Source organism: Lodderomyces elongisporus, chromosome 6, assembly GCF_030384665.1.
Source record: "Lodderomyces elongisporus chromosome 6, complete sequence".
Taxonomy (NCBI): Eukaryota; Fungi; Ascomycota; class Pichiomycetes; order Serinales; family Debaryomycetaceae; genus Lodderomyces; species Lodderomyces elongisporus.
The window spans coordinates 388,639-404,851 of NC_083678.1; the positions used below are offsets into that span (position 1 = coordinate 388,639).

A 16,213-nucleotide genomic window follows, 5' to 3' on the forward strand; every position below is an offset into this window, starting at 1 on the left:
TTTTTAATTAACTTCTGAACATAAGTCTCTCGATTTTATAAACTGTGGCTTTGGTAATGTCTTGGTGAACATGTCGACTATTTGTGACTTCGTTGGAAAATATTCAATCTTAACATTTCCTTTTGCAACATGGTCTCTAGTAAAAGCACACAGAATATCAATATGTTTGCTTCGATAATGAAATGCTGGATGTTTTGTCATATCAATAGTACTCGTATTGTCTTCACAAATAATCATTTCGCCAAGTTCAATATTAAAGTCCTTGAATACATTACTTAACCATAAGCTTTCTTTGACAGCCTCGCATAATGACATATATTCTGCTTCAGCAGTACTAATTGCCACCACAGCTTGTTTCTTTGATCGCCAAGTTATTGGTCCACCTGCATATTTAAATACATATCCAGGAATTGACCTTCTTGAGACTTTATCATTCGCCCAGTCAGCATCACGCCAAAATCCTTTGATTGAATTTTTTTGTTTGCAAGTGTACTTGATACCATATTCGATTGTTCCTTTCAAATATCTTAAAACACGTTTGGCAGTTTTCATATGTATAACCTTTGGATTCTGCAAGAACCTTGATAAAACACCAACAATTTGAGTAATATCAAACCTAACCGTATTTGATGCAAATAACAATTTTCCAACAAGCATTCTATACTGCAAAACATTTCCATAATTCTGTTGTTGATCATTTACTTCATTAAGTGATGAGTTTGAATAAAATGGAGTCTTTTCTGCTTTGCAATCACTCATACCAAATTCTTTAAGCATCTTTGTGATATAATCGCTTAAGCTCAATTTAACATCACAGTTCTCATTTTGGTTAATAATCATACCCAAGAATTTACCAACTTTTCCTAAATCTTTCATTTTAAATGAATTCATCAACCCTTTCTTTACCTCTTCAATAGCTTTGATTGTGGTACCAGCAATAAGAAGATCATGAACATATAATGCAATAATCACAAACGAATCTTCAGTTTTTCTGGAATAAATGCAATATTCCGCTCTGTTCCTTGTGAAATTTAAGCTGAGTAACACTTCATTAATTCTTTCATTCCATTCTAATGGAGCTTGTTTTAAACCATATAATGATTTATTCAACTTCAAAACCTTATCCTTTTGACCCTCAACTACATATCCTTCTGGTTGTCTCATGTATATTTCTTCTTTTAGATTTGCATTTAAGAAGGCTGTAGTTACATACGTCTGATGTATTTGCATTTTATATTGGGCAGCCATGGAAAGTAAGATTTTTACTGATTCATATCTCACAACTGGTGCAAACGTTTCATTATAATCGATACCCTTTTACTTGGCTAAATCCACACACTACCAATCTAGCCTTATATCTTCCATCAGCTTTTCTTGTGAATACTCACTTACAAGTTATAGCTCTTCGACCTTTTGGTAAATCAACCAATTCATAAGTTCCATTTTCCACATGAGCTTTAATCTCATCATCACATGCTGTTTTCCATAACTCTGATTCATCTGAATTCATTGCTTGTAAGTATGTATTTGGTCCTCCAGTACCTTTGTCCACAGCACTATTTGCAGCCATAAGACAAGTAGCCAATAGGTTCATTGAATCATTCTCAGACAATTCAATACCATCTAGATCAGATTCATTATCTGCATTCCATTCAATCTCGATATCATCAGGACTAATACAAAACAACAATGGTACGACTGAATCATCGACAGTAGCACCATTAGGTACCATTCCGGTATCTCTATACGTTTTAGTAGTCTTGCTAATTTTCTTTAGAGGTTGAATAGGTTTATTACCTAATTTCCTCTCGCTGAACTAGATTCGGTAGAATTGAGTAAAGGAGGCAAACTGTGTGTAACAGTTTGTTCAGCGACAGGTGTAAAGATTTTCGAATGGCGAGATCGTTTATATCTCACCTTCAAGGGTTCCAAGTGTTTTGTCAGAGACACATTCTCAGGAGAAACACTTTCATTAGCACAATTGGGATCAATATCCACAGAGTGATCTTTCAAAGGAGCAGCAGCATTGGACTCGTTTTGCTAATGGAGCTACTTTTAATTTCTGTGGCCACAATGTTTTAGACGGTAGTAATAATGAGATTATTGCTAAAAAGGATCCATATGATTATTAACTCCGTAAGTGCGTGATCTTCAACAAAGTCATCGTTAAAGCATGTTATGAGATCGTTTAATTCTTTTGTTGAAATTGCACAAACTTCCTTTTCTGAACCCCTACCCCCTACCTCCTCACGTGTATATGAAAACTGTTTTGGTTACCTTTTCTGGTTATCTTTTCTGTTGTTACTGTTTTTAAATATGTTGCAATTAAATGTGTTTAACATTCTGTAAAAGTAGTAAAGGAAAAGTACGTTTCATAAACTGTCTAGAAAAATTTTCAACTTCTTAGCATATATCATGTATCCTATTACTTCCACTCTAACATGTAGCCTTGAAGTCAAACTTTGTTGAACTATACAGTTTTTAGTAAGCCCAACAACGTCATCCCATCACCAATACAGAACTAAGAAAAAATTGTATAAAACCTACTTCAATTGCCCATGAGTATTTATGTATACATCTCCATAATAAACACACAAAGCTTTTGAAACGGACTTGCTTAAAAAGAAAAGGCAGAATATCTCAAAAATTAATCCACTAGGGTTCTTGAATCATCTTCAGTTTATAGTACTGCGTTCTTCGTGAGGAAACAAGATCGACTACTAGAATAAATGAGGATAGAGAGAAAGAGAGAGAGTGAGAGAGTGAGAGAGTGAGAGAGTGAGAGAGAGAGAGAGAGTGTGTGTGTGTGTGTGAAACCTTTTGCATCAAAAAAATATATATATAGAAATTAATTGTATTTGAGAAGCATATATATACTAATATATATCTTTACGGCCCAAGTTTGGATTCTACTCAGTTGTATCTCAAAAGCGGTCTTTGCTAGAGGCTAGATTATATCTACAAGGAAGTCTCAGGATGTCGCTTACAAATGATGCAAGGAAAGGATTTCATGACGAAACAGTAAATTACCTAGAATGGTTGAAACAAAATAATTATGACATTAGTGACAAGGTTGCAATCCACGATTACACATCTGTCAAACAAGGACGGGGTGTGATCGCATTGGCGAATATTGATAAAGATGAAATCATTGCTACTATACCTAAACTGGCGTTATTGAATGTCACTCAAAACTCACTTGTTGCAAAGTACCCCGAGTTGAAATATGGACTTTTACACTTGAACCATTGGGAAGCTCTAATTATCATCCTATTGTATGAGTTGCAAAACAGAGAACAAAGTAAATGGAAAAGTTACTTAAACGTACTTCCAACGTCAAACTTTGATCAATTGATGTTTTGGAGCTCAAACGAGTTAAATCAACTACAACCATCCTGCATCTTGGAACGTGTTGGTAAAGACCAAGCCGACAAAATGTTTGATCGTATAATGAAAATTATTCACAAATTGGGTATTACTGATCTCGAAGGAGTTACTCTGGAACAATACAATGTAGTGGCCACGCTCATTATGTCATACTCCTTTGATGTGGAAATAACAGAACAAGAAGAAGAGAAATTGGAGGAATTTGCTGCAAAAGAAAGGCGAAATCAACCAAGAACAGCCGTAGATGAAGACAAAGAAGAAAAGGAAAATGAAAGCGAATTTGAAGAATCTACTGGAGAAAAAGAGACGACTGAAAATGGAGATGATAATGCTGAAGTTAGTGCTAATGCCAATGCAAGTGCTGCAGAACAGCAGGAGCAGCAAGAAGAAATTATAGATAGAGATATTGAGGATCTAAAAGATATTGAAGAGAGACAAGAGATTGCAATTATTATTGATGGTTACCTCAAGTCTATGGTGCCGTTTGCAGATACATTGAACGCAGACACAAATTACAACAATGCCATTGTAACCGATGCAAATGAAAACCTCGTTATTAAAGCAATTGAACCTATCCAAAAAGGCGAGCAAATCTACAATACATACTCTGAGCATCCAAATAGTGAGATCTTACGGAGGTATGGGTACGTTGAGCTCCAAGGCTCAAAACATGATTTTGGAGAAATCCCGCTTTCAATCATTAAGCAATTTTTCTTGGAGAAATACAACGTTGAAGAAGACTACCTTGAGTCATTATTGAGATTGATAGCTGAAATTTCGCTACAGGAACAATCGGATGAGCATTCTGAGGATGGAGTATTTGAAGTTGTGATTGATTCATATGACTGCTTTAGAAGTGGAGAAGTCATTGTAGAACTTATTTTTTTGATTCAACTTCTCACAACATTTTTGATGCTCAACGAAACAGTTGATTTCTATTCCGTGAGACGAATATATCTCAAGTGCTATCAATTAATCGAGTCAAAGAAAGTTACAAAAGATTTTATGACAAACTTTGACGCAATTTTTGAAGTCCGAATGGACCAATATCCAAACTATGCTGCTGAGCCATTCAATCGCGATATATCTAACTTAAGCCGTGAATTAATGGCTGAGGTTGTATTAAAGTCAGAGTATCAATCACTTAAAGCTTGCAGAGAAGATGTCACAACAACATTGGAGAAGACCTTGGGTGAAAAGATAAAGATAATTGCTGACGATAAATTTCTTCGAGCTCTTCAAAAGAAACGACCAGCAACTGATGCAGAAGAAGAGAAAAACAAGAAAAAGCAAGTTAGAAAGAGATAATAGATTACTTATAGACTACTTATAGACAGATTAATTATCGTTATTTATTGACTTTTCTGTTGTTGTTTTTTTTTTGCCCTCATGCTTTTTCTTCTCGATAACAAAAAGAATAAGATAAAAAAAAAAAGAACTAGAATTGAAAAAAAAATAAAACTATTTCCAGAATAGGTATTCACAAATATAAAAACAAAACCCCAAAACAAACTCAGCTTTTAAAAGGATTCCTTCAGTAAACTTTCCTCTGACATCATCATCATGCTGCTGCTGTTGCTGCCTCTACGCGTATCTTGTGAATCATGTAAACCTTGCATATCTTTCAGTCTACCAATTCCATGTTGTACTTGAACTTCCTCCAATGTTTTGACAACTAATTTCTTTGGTCGAGAAACCTGGAATCCTGTTGCGGTGGTGATATCTGCGGTCATGGTATCATTATTTTTCTTTGTGGCCTCCTTCTTATTCTTATATTTATTCTTCCACTGTGTCCCCTCGCACTTGACATTGTTCCTTCCGTAAAGCCTGTTTCTCATTCTCATTGTGAACGGTTTCATTTCCAACTCTTCTACTGGCGCTGGCGAATCATTGTAAAATTTACGCGAGTCCCAAAGTTCCTTAATTTCAGGGTCAATCTGATCATCAGTAAAGTATTTGTGGTATATTTGATCGGCTTCTCTAACCTTGTAGTCATTCCTAAGCTTCCTGGAGTCGGATTCCTTTTGCTGTTGCAAAAACGAATAGTTCGATTCCAAATCAGACCTCGTATCATTATCTTTAGCATATATGTTAGTTCCTCGAAAATAAAAATTATCATCGAGGTAACCATCGTAATTATTATCATCATCATCATCAGCAGCAGCAGCATCAGCATCAGCATCATTAAAATTAGTAGATTCAGTCTCGTGTTTCATGAGTGCTGCATCCATAGGTTTGTATGCAGGAACAACTGGTCTATATTCAAATGCACGATCAAACTCATCAACGCCATTCATCATACTGACTTGTGTTGAATCGATTGTTTTCCATTTTTTAACCTTGAACATCGACACCAAAGTCTTTGCAAACAAATAAAGTAATTGAATGATAAAGACAATTGCCACAAACGCATGTATCAACAACTGAATATATGCCACATATGTTTTAACAGTTTCACTTACTTGCCATGTCCTAATATATGCCATTGAAAGTGCAGTACAAAGAAATTTTGCCACTGGAAAAATAAATTTTGTTGACCATGGTTTTACTTTGACATAATATGGTTTAAAGAAATACCGCATAAAGAGCTCTAGCATGGAAAGTGCTAGTAAGAAAAAGACTTGAACGATACCAAGTTTTTGCAAAAGACCAATAACCATCAGCTGTGTAAATAGTAGGCAAAGGTCAAAAATGACAAAATATACTCGTTGTGGTTTATATTCATAATATAGTAAGGACCAGATCAAAATAGTCTTGAGATTCGTATAAAGCTTTGAGACATTCTTTGAGCTTTTGATTCGGAATTTTTTGGTGATTCGAATCAAATAGTGGAAAATAAACCAAATCAGTAATCCAATCCAGCATGCAAACAATATCCCACCAAACACCAAGCACGTAGTGGACACACTCATATATTTCTCACCCCTCTCATTTTGATATTGTTGCTCTAATGTGGAATTGTAAAACGGTGAAGAGGTATAATTGTGGCTTGAGTAATCGTCATTTTTGGTAATGATATGCATTGAATCGGCACTTGCTCCTTCAACCGTTGATAGTGTTGAAGACGATGCCCTGGAAGAAAAAGAAGAAGAAGAAGGGTCGCTGCTAACGCCAAATGTAAACACCGTCAGTGGTATCATCAATTCTTCGTAAGGTGTTGTGAATGAAAACGCGCATTTACTCAACTCCCAATAGCTGGCAAAATTCCGATGCCTGCCATTGATGTCATTGGCAGCTAAAAACATAAATGATGTAATCACTAAGAATGGCATACCAAAGGTGTAAAACCATAGCTGTAGGACATGTCCCAATATCAAGTACAAATTTTTCTTTGAGAAAAAGGCAAATGTTGATGAGTTTCCATGAATTAGTCGCTGATTTGGAAGCCATTTTCGCAACATGCGATCAAACACTTTTTTGACAAAGATAAACAATTGTCTGGCTACCACAATGAGACAGCATAGAGCACAAAGAACGATCATAAAGTTTGGCCATAGGTCAATTAGCTCAAGTCCTCCGCCATATAACGCCAATGTTGATAACCCGCCGCTCGATAAAGTGACATACACATTATCTTCCTTATAAATCTCCATCTCTTTGCTATGAGACACAGCTGTTATTCCAAGAAGCATACACCATTTAACCAGGCCAATCATTGGTTGTAAAAAACCTGGGTATGCAAGTCCCAATCCCCCAAGGAACGAGACATATTGCAAGTACATAATAAGGCCAATTACACTGGCATCGACTTGTTCGAGCAATTTCTTGTTGCAGAAAGTCGAAGCCTTGAATAAAAAAGGGTTTGACGATTCTTGGTATGACGAGTAGGACACAATAAATATATTTATGGCCGCCGCTGCGGACATCAATGTCAACACCCCCAAAATAACCAAATCAGATATTGCATCTGGCTGAAATGGCGTGACGTAGGAATTGCCGCATCCTATTGTACTTGACTCGTTGTCGTTTGAAATGACTGAAAATTTGACTTGATAAGAACCCAACCGATGGAAATGTTCACTCACGTCTGCTTCATAATACAACATTATGGAGTCATTGTAGTAAAGCGGACACGACACCAAGGTCCCAGTGGAGTTGGAAAATAATGATTGTATAGTTGAGTTTGATCCAGCAAAGTCTTTGCCCGTGGGTTCACTTTCGTGGATTTCTTCCAACGAAGATACTACCAGAGTGATCTCCGCCTCTTCGTCGCCATCAGTGCCATCTTCCCCATCCAGTGGTATTGTTTTGCTGGCAAATCTTGGGCTATTTTGATATGCAGTGGTATTTTTGACCGAAACCATGTCGCAAAATCTTTTATTTTCGCTGATAAAGTTCTTCCCCATAAAGTCAATATCGATATGAAAGGTTGTATATCGGTTCGTAGTCAGGTTGACATCGGAAATGATAATGTCTCGATTTTTATTATCCTCTGGGTGTATACTCAACACTTGCGTATTGATAAAGAATTTCAACAACTTATTTTCTTCGTCGAGTGCTGCATCGGTAATGAAGGGCTTGAGTTTGAGATTATGAGAGCTGCAGAGCTTGCTGTCAACAAACGTGGCACTAACGAGCGAGAGCCACCAGCTTAAAAGCAAAACTTTCAATAGGAGCTGTTGTAGAAGCTGTTTTGATTGGAGTGGTCTTAGCGGTAGCAGTGATAGTAATGGTCGTGTGAGTATCATCGTGTAGTTATTGTTTTTGAAACTATTTCAGCCATGGATTGTAGTTGTGTAAGGGATTGATGGATTGAGGATACAAGTGTAATAATCGGATTAGATGGACATATAAGATAGAAGGAACAATTACTGCTCGCTGGAACTGTATCTTTTGAGTTCTTGTTTTTGTTTTTGTTTTTTTGTTCTTCTTTCTTTGCAGAATTTAGAAAACAGGGAGGGAATGGTGATTAATATGTTAGATGTAATGCTTGTAGGAACTGTATTGACGGTAGAGTTGAGAGATATGTGTAAATGAAATGAATTGTAAATTGATTATCGGAATAGTCACAATACCGTTCTGAAAAGCCCAGAACTCCCCCCCCCCCCCCCCCCCCCAAAAAAAAAAAAAGAAGAAAAAAAAATTTTAAAAAAAAATAATAAAAAATAAAAATATATATTTTACTTAAGGTACTGAAATTTCTAAAGAGAAACAGATTGTAGGATCTCATTACTTCAGTGGATCTATTACAAAAGTTTCGTATCACAACTGATATTTCAGAGCTAAAACGGAACGGGGGAGGGGGAGAAGAGAAAGACGACAAGGGTGGAAAGGAAAGCAAAAGCAATCAAAAGTAAGAAGAACATCTTTAAACATGTACAGGTTGGTGTCTCATCTTGTTTAAATATTGGTGCCTAAATTGTAAAGACAGGTATTGGAATTTGAGGTATTTTATGACTGCTCAGCCACAAAATTCAATACAACAATAAGTAATTTTTTATCTTTCAAGACTCAAATTTCAGTTTTTACAACTGCAAAAAAATCCTAAAATTTTATTAAAATTTGAGGATGAAAAGGTGCCAGATGGAAGACCCAATGTGCAAAACGCAAGGCTTTTCCAGAGTGTTATATGCTAAACACATTCTAACTACAAGTGCTTGTGTGTTTGAAGAGGCACTTTCTTGACCAAATCCCCTTTTTATTTTTGAGTTGCTTTGCCCATTTTTTTTTTTTTCTTCTCACATTTGAGACAGAGAGTACTGATTGATCAGATTGAGAAGTATTGCGCTAACTTCCCAAAAGGGTAAACGGAATTACTTTTATAATAAAAAAAAAAAAGATCTACTACTTCAAATACAAAGTGGGTTAAAAGCAAAATTATACTCACACGGTATAGAATAGCTTTTATTTCTTTCTTTCTTACTTACTTTTTTTCTTTTCCGCTTTTTTCCCCTCCAAAATTGCAAAATATTCTTGATGCAATCCGTCAAGTCTTATTTCAAAAAACATTTGACAACTCACCCAGAAACTGTTCGATGTTGCAGCGGGGTGTTGGTGTTTGCTGACTAATCGCGCACGAGATGCCCGCTTCAAATTTTTTTTTTCATTTTCATTTTCCTTTTCGCATCCATCATTTTTGAAAAATTTCATAATCGAAACCTTTAAATTTATCCAAAATATACGTTCTTTGAATAATTTCATTTTACTATCGCTACATTATTTGAAGTGAACTTTACCCTAAATAAGCATGTCAGAAGGTACATTATACTGTTTTTCTCCATCCCCAAGATCATTCATCTTGGAAGACCTCATCAAGTATTTCAAATTGGATGTTAAAATAACTGAGGAAAAAGATGAGAGATACCACCGTTACTTCCCAATGGGTTTGACTCCAGCTTTCATTGGTAAGAAGGGTTACACCTTAACCGAAGTAATTGCCATTGCCAAGTACTTGTTCAGCTTGGTTCCACAAGACCAATTGAAAGGTCTTTTGGGTAAGAACGCGGCTCAATACGCTTCAATCTTGCAATGGGAATCATTCATTAATCAAGAATGGTTTGGTGCTTGGTTGCCAACTTTCTACATGATTGCTGGTTGGGCTCCATACAACAAAAAACAAAACGACGAGTGCCATGTCAAATTGAACAAGATGGCCGAGATCTTGTCAAACAGATTGAACGACTTCACTTACTTGGTTGGTGAAAGACTTACTTTTGCCGATTTATATGCTGCTTCTGTTGTTTCAAGAGGTTTGGAGACAAACTTGGGTGCACCATTTGCCGAGAAATACCCTGCCATCAGCAGATGGTTCAAAACCGTTTCTCAACATCCATTCTTCAACGGCAGATATGCCAACTTTGAATATATCAAAGAACCAATGGTTTACACTCCACCAAAGAAAGAGAAGAAGGAGAAGGCTGCTCAAGCTCCAGCTGCCAAGAAGGAAGCTTCTGCACCAAAAGCTGCTGCTGCTTCTGAACCAGCTGAGCCAGCACCAGCACCAAAGCCAAAGCACCCATTGGAGGCCTTGGGTAAGCCAAAGGCTGCATTGGATGAATGGAAGAGAGTCTACTCCAACGAGGAGACTAGAGAAACTGCTATTCCATGGTTTTGGAAAAACCAATACGACCCAGAAGAATGGTCATTGTGGAAGGTTGACTACAAATACAACGATGAGTTGACCTTGACCTTTATGTCCAACAACTTGGTTGGTGGTTTCTTCAACAGATTGTCTGCTTCAACCAAATACATGTTTGGATGTATGGTTGTTTACGGTGAAAACAACAACAATGGTATCACTGGTGCTTTCTTGGTCAGAGGTCAAGATTACGTTCCAGCTTTTGATGTTGCTCCAGATTGGGAATCTTATGAGTTCACCAAATTGGATGGCTCAAAGGAAGAAGTCCAAAAATTCGTCAACAACATGTTGGCTTGGGATGAGCCAGTCGAAGTCAATGGTGAGAAGAGAGAAATTGCTGACGGAAAAGTTTTTAAATAGACAGAATAGAAACACTTACATCTATAGTTATAGACCTTCAAACTATTATTCTTTACGATACATTTGTGATAAACAACAAAGCTCTAATCGAAATACTCCAAAATTTAAATTTCGTTTCATTAAACCATTAATAATCTATATACAAGAACCAAAATTGTACTTGTTCTTCGGATTGTTTGCTTATGTTTTTCCAACCACTTTCTCTCAAATGCTCAATTAGAATTAATAACAAAAAATAATTGAAAAAAACATAGAAAAACATAGAATAACAAACAAACAAACAAACAAACAAACAAACAGGAAAAAGACGAACAAATTTTCTTCAGCATAGAAAGAAAAAAAAGACGAGTTTTGACAATAATGATACACTCGATCCTTGAATAAGACATTAGTACCAATCTTTTCAGATATAAAATCATTTCTCCTCCTCAGTCTTGATTCATTCTTCGGCTTTTTTTTAAAAAAAAAAAATGATAAAAAAAAGCAAAGCAAGGAAGGAAACTCGAAACTCTGTTCTCTTTCATTATTGCTCATATTCTCCGCTTGCTTTTTGTTATTCAACTTAATCAAGTTTCTTTCCTTTCAATTTAGGATACAATCTTTGCGCGTGGTAGTTGATAGTACTCCTCTCGACCTTCAGTGACTGTTGGTTCTCCATACAGTATTTCAAGTCATTGGCAAAAGACAAGCACGCCTGGCTACCTTCGCCATTGGAAGCCCAACAATTCAATAAAGAAGACATGAGCACCATGCAACTGTTACTTGACTGTGACAAGATAGGTTTACGAACACGTAATCTTGGAAGTGGTGGGAGGCTCTTTGGAGGTGGTCCAACTTTTTTGAATGCCATCGTGAATTTAAGATAATATTATTGTTTGAAATACTAAAACTGTAGCGGGCAAAACCAAAATTCAAACACTTGGACAGCAGTGCAAAGTGTGTATTACTTAGTGTGTTTTTTTTTTCCGATTCAGATAAACTTTGATTGAAAATTTCTTACTGGTATTGGTGGTAATGTCTTTCTGTGTCAAAAAGGTAAAATGAAAAAAAAAAGAAGAAAAAAAGAAAAAAAGAAAAAGGAAAACAAAAAAAAGAGGCATGCGCTACCTGGAATATTCAAAGAACAAATGAAAAATAGACGGATTCAATCTATTCAATGGGTTACATTATATTCATTGAATTCATTAACTTCAATCTAGCAGAAATGAAAAGAATAGTTTAAAAGACATGCGTGTATTTGAAAACTATGTAGTTGAATGAATAGAAGAGAAGAAGAATTCGGAAAAGAAAAAAAAATAAAACAAAAAGGGGGGAGGAAACCCCACCAGCTAATTAAACCAATCTTCGGCATATGTGAGTAAGCTTTGGTTTACTCAATGAGGTTGCCGTCAAGGATGGTGAAATCGATGCGATTTGCACATTTTCCCAATTTCCGACTCTTTTGTGAGCTTTTATTGCCTCTAACGTCCAACTTTTTCACCCAATAGATCCTCTTGAAACATGAGTCCTTGAACGGTTTATATAGTATGGCATCTTTGCTCTTCATCTTTTGTTTTACCAATGGTAATTGAAAAGATGATGCAGAAAGAAATGCAGAACTCAGTGACAACGATGACCTCGAAGTTCTCTTGTTGATCTTGAAATAACGCCAAAGGCGAAACAGAATGTTATGGCCAATCTCTTTTACCAAGGACTTCATATACTTCTTGACGTCTCTTGTGTGGTCATATTTTATATTGAACAAGATTTCCACTTCATCTTTCAAATTCAACAAAAACAATTTGTGTAAATGCTTGGTCAAGTTGCGTTCTCGGCGTTTAGAGAGCGGGAGAAAAATGTAAGGTGGTAGAATACTGAAACTCTTCCATATGTAAAAAGAACCAACTTGCTCATCTTTTATTTCGCAAAGTATGTATTGGTTGGATTTGATGTGGTCCTTATAGTAGTTTTTGTTTGCCGAAAGCAAAACAACGTTAGAGGTCTCCATCGTGGCCTTGATCTCATCTGTAAGGCGTTTTTTCATAATTCGGATCTCTTGAACGAGTCTATTTGTAATTTGATGATTGTTCAAATTTAGTCTTTGGTAGTTTTCAGTGCTCTTTACCGGGATGTAGTGTTTGGGGAGCCCCCATACATTGCTAAAGTATTCATGTGTAGCCTTTTGTACCTTGTTCAAGCTGTTGTTATTGTTATTGGTGGTGGTGTGATATAGCCCGTCATTCAGCCTACTCCTATTATTGTGATTATTTTCATAGTCGTAAAGACTTTGCAAAGGTTTGACTGTGGCTGGATTCACATTTATCGAGCCGTCGTGTTCTGGCAAATTGAAGTCAGCTTTTTTCAACTGAATCTTGTGGCCACCATACCTTGGCAAATCCTGTATAAATTCTCTTGGCCATACGGGTTTTTGCAAGAAATCGGATCTCAATGGCATACCTGTAAAGCTTCGATCAAATCCAACAACATTGTACGGGTACTTCATTCGATCATTCACCAATTCATAGACCCATGATCCCGCGTTAAACCGATCAGTTTCTCCTCTTCTGAGTTGTTTAAACTTGGACTGTATTCCTCTTATCGTTTGGTCGAGTTCGATAAAGTAATTATCATAGTCTATAATGATTTGTTTCAAGTATTTTTGATGCATTTCTTGATTTGAGTCAAGCTTAGCTAATTTCGAGTAAACTTCATCCACGCGCTCCATATCCTTGGGATCTGTGAGGTCCAATTCATCAGGGATCAGTCGTAGTATCTTTCTCGAGTCTATCCGTTTTGGATTTTCGAAACTTCCAAATGACGCATCGCCATCAAGTGCTAGTTGCAATAGGTAATCGCGACGCGACATGGATGAGACGCTGTCGTATAATTCTTTCTGTCGTTGTTGATTGAAATTCTCTAGAGCACTGGAATTGTTGTCCAGAAGCAGCGAGTCATTGTTGTTTCTCCTATTAGTGTTGGTCTTTTTACTATTGCTATGATTAATGTTGTTGTTGTTATTTTTATTATTATTATTATTGTTATTATTATTATCAACAACACTATAGCCATTGTTGTTGCCACTGTTGAGGTTATTATATCTCTTTGTCTTTGTTCCAAGTTCTGAAGATTTTCCCAGTTCTTCTTTTGCGTCTATATTTTTATCACTTTCCATATTGGCATTTGACCAGTTCTGTTCCAGATTCTCGCCTTTTTCTCCCTTTTCTCTTTCTTCTTTTCCGTTTCCTTTTCCAGACCCTTCTTCTTCTTTTGATTCTTTTTCATCCTGGCCCTTTTCTGTTTCATTTATGTTACCTTTTTGTAAACTAACGCCTAGGTTTTTCAACAATTCCTTTGATTTTTCGTCTTTTAATAGTCTGGCAGATTTATGGAAGCGACCTAGCCTCTGTCCTTGATGTCGAATCGTGGAGCTGGCTAGTGTTATACGTGATCTCAGTGAATATGCTATTCTCAACATAAGGTATTGCAAGTTCAAGAGTTTAGGTGTAATATAAGTTGTGTAATTAGTTGTACTATTAGTTGTACTTATACTTTCTATTACTTTATGTAGATTTTCTTTCCTATTTTCTGCTGTTGCAATATTTTGGTTTGTTGTTAGTAGGTAACTAAAGATATGGTGATAAAGAGTCTTGAAAGTTAGTAAAACGAAATTTGTTGAAAAGAGATTAGGTATATGTATGTGTGTGTGTGTGTGTCTGAATGTGTGAATCTTATTAAGTGTGAGTAAGCGGAAGAGAAAGATTGGAACTGTGTCAGAAAGGCCACTGTTGGTAGGTGATAAGAATTTAATCAAATAAAAATTAAAATTAAAAAAAAAAAAATAGACATCTAAATATATAATCACGTGACTTGACTTTATACTGTCAAATCTATCTATACAAACTATATATATACATATATACATATATACATACAAACTATATATGCAGTTGGTATGTTAATGTTTTCGGTGCTACAAATTTATCAAATTTTTTGGTTCTTTCTTTCTAAAGTTTTTGGCTCACAAGGAATCATCACTAACGTTTAAAACTTTAGTAGTATTTCTTTTTTTTTTGCACCTCTTTCAATGAAACGGGATAACTGCTATATAGTTGTCTTTTTGTTTTCGATCTTTTTTATGAAGAAAAGGAAATGATATGATTATCTGGTGAACAACCAATATTTTTTATGTCCCTTTTACTTTTCTTTGAATTTTGCTTGTGTGTTCAATCTTTAATGGTTCATTCATTTTTTTGACATTCTCCTTATGTTCTCTTTCTCATTATTTGGAAGATAATGAACTCTTCCTTTCGCCCCACAGTTTTTTTTAAAAAAAAAAATATATATATATAAAGTACATTTGCGAGAGTCGGTTATAGCACCTTCCAGAAGGGATACTAGAGAATGTTTTATTTTTTTGAAAAGTATAGATGGTTGACAACGGTAATATGATGATATCGAAATGATAAAATCAGCTTTGAACATACTTTACATATTGGTAAACCACATTTGAGGTAAGTTATCTCCTTCTTTTTTTTGTTTCTTTCTTTGCAATGTTTCTTTTGCAGAGACAAATGTTGGAGGGAGAAGGAAATGGAGTGAACTAGGGATCATGTACACCAGATTCGGGAATGATCTCCACGCTACCTGATATTTTCTTTTCCATTGACAATTGCCACAGCTGCATCATTACTTTACGTTTAATATTGCAAAAGCTAATTTTACACTATTTATTTTTCAGTGAAAAATTAAATTGAAAAAGTGAAAAAGAAAAATGAACTATAACAATAATAATAACAATAACAATATTGAGTCAGTAATATTAGCATTTTTTGTATTCGAAAAAAGGGCAAACAAAAAAGAAAGAACAAACAAATCGAACCATTATTACTCAATGTATAGTGGATGGTGAAACATATTTTGTAAGTTTTAAAGACGGAGTTGTGCCTTGCAAGCCATCTCCCTTCTCAACCAATGCGAGATCACGTGAACACGTATATATATATATATATGGAAAAGAAAAAAATTGTGTGAAGAAAATGTACGTGCAAAATGTAACAAAAAAAATATATATATATACACTAGAAGTTGGTGAAGGATGATTTAAATTCCAAATCATCGCAACATAAATTGAAATGTTTGAAAATGAAAAAAAAATTTACTCTCTACATTCTTTTTCTTTTTTTTCTTCTTCTTCTTTTCTTTTCTTTTCCTTTACTCTTTACTCACAACAACAATGTTTTATCAATTGCAGTTGCAATAGAGACTGAATGAAGTGAAGAAGGAGGAAAAGACAAGGGGGATGAGAATTTGAATGGAGTATGCGATTTCACAGATTTATCTCAAGAGTAAAGATACTCTGATGTTTGTGAAGTCAAATACTATTTCTTTTGATTTCTTTCGTCCTGTTTT

At 35.6% G+C, this 16,213-nt stretch overlaps 4 protein-coding genes across 4 annotated transcripts; 2 read left to right on the forward strand and 2 right to left on the reverse strand. All coding sequences in view use genetic code 12, as the record gives it.

Annotated features, from left to right (window-relative positions):
* Nucleotides 1–2,976: 2,976 nt before the first annotated feature.
* RMS1 (Ribosomal lysine N-methyltransferase 4) lies at nt 2,977–4,695 on the forward strand (the record flags this gene model as incomplete). The annotated part of the gene is made up of 1 exon (XM_001524723.2): nt 2,977–4,695. One exon carries the CDS (start codon nt 2,977–2,979, stop codon nt 4,693–4,695), a length of 1,719 nt encoding a protein of 572 aa, XP_001524773.2.
* A 212-nt stretch (nt 4,696–4,907) lies between these two features.
* Nucleotides 4,908–8,075, reverse strand: PVL30_004630 (uncharacterized protein; the record flags this gene model as incomplete). The annotated part of the gene is made up of 1 exon (XM_001524724.2): nt 4,908–8,075. One exon carries the CDS (start codon nt 8,073–8,075, stop codon nt 4,908–4,910), a length of 3,168 nt encoding a protein of 1,055 aa, XP_001524774.2.
* Nucleotides 8,076–9,574: 1,499 nt separating this feature from the next.
* Nucleotides 9,575–10,825, forward strand: TEF4_2 (elongation factor EF-1 gamma subunit; the record flags this gene model as incomplete). Its single annotated transcript, XM_001524725.2, has 1 exon — nt 9,575–10,825. One exon carries the CDS (start codon nt 9,575–9,577, stop codon nt 10,823–10,825), a length of 1,251 nt encoding a protein of 416 aa, XP_001524775.2.
* Nucleotides 10,826–12,194: 1,369 nt separating this feature from the next.
* Nucleotides 12,195–14,279, reverse strand: PVL30_004632 (uncharacterized protein; the record flags this gene model as incomplete). Its single annotated transcript, XM_001524727.2, has 1 exon — nt 12,195–14,279. One exon carries the CDS (start codon nt 14,277–14,279, stop codon nt 12,195–12,197), a length of 2,085 nt encoding a protein of 694 aa, XP_001524777.2.
* Between the last annotated feature and the right edge of the window lie 1,934 nt (nt 14,280–16,213).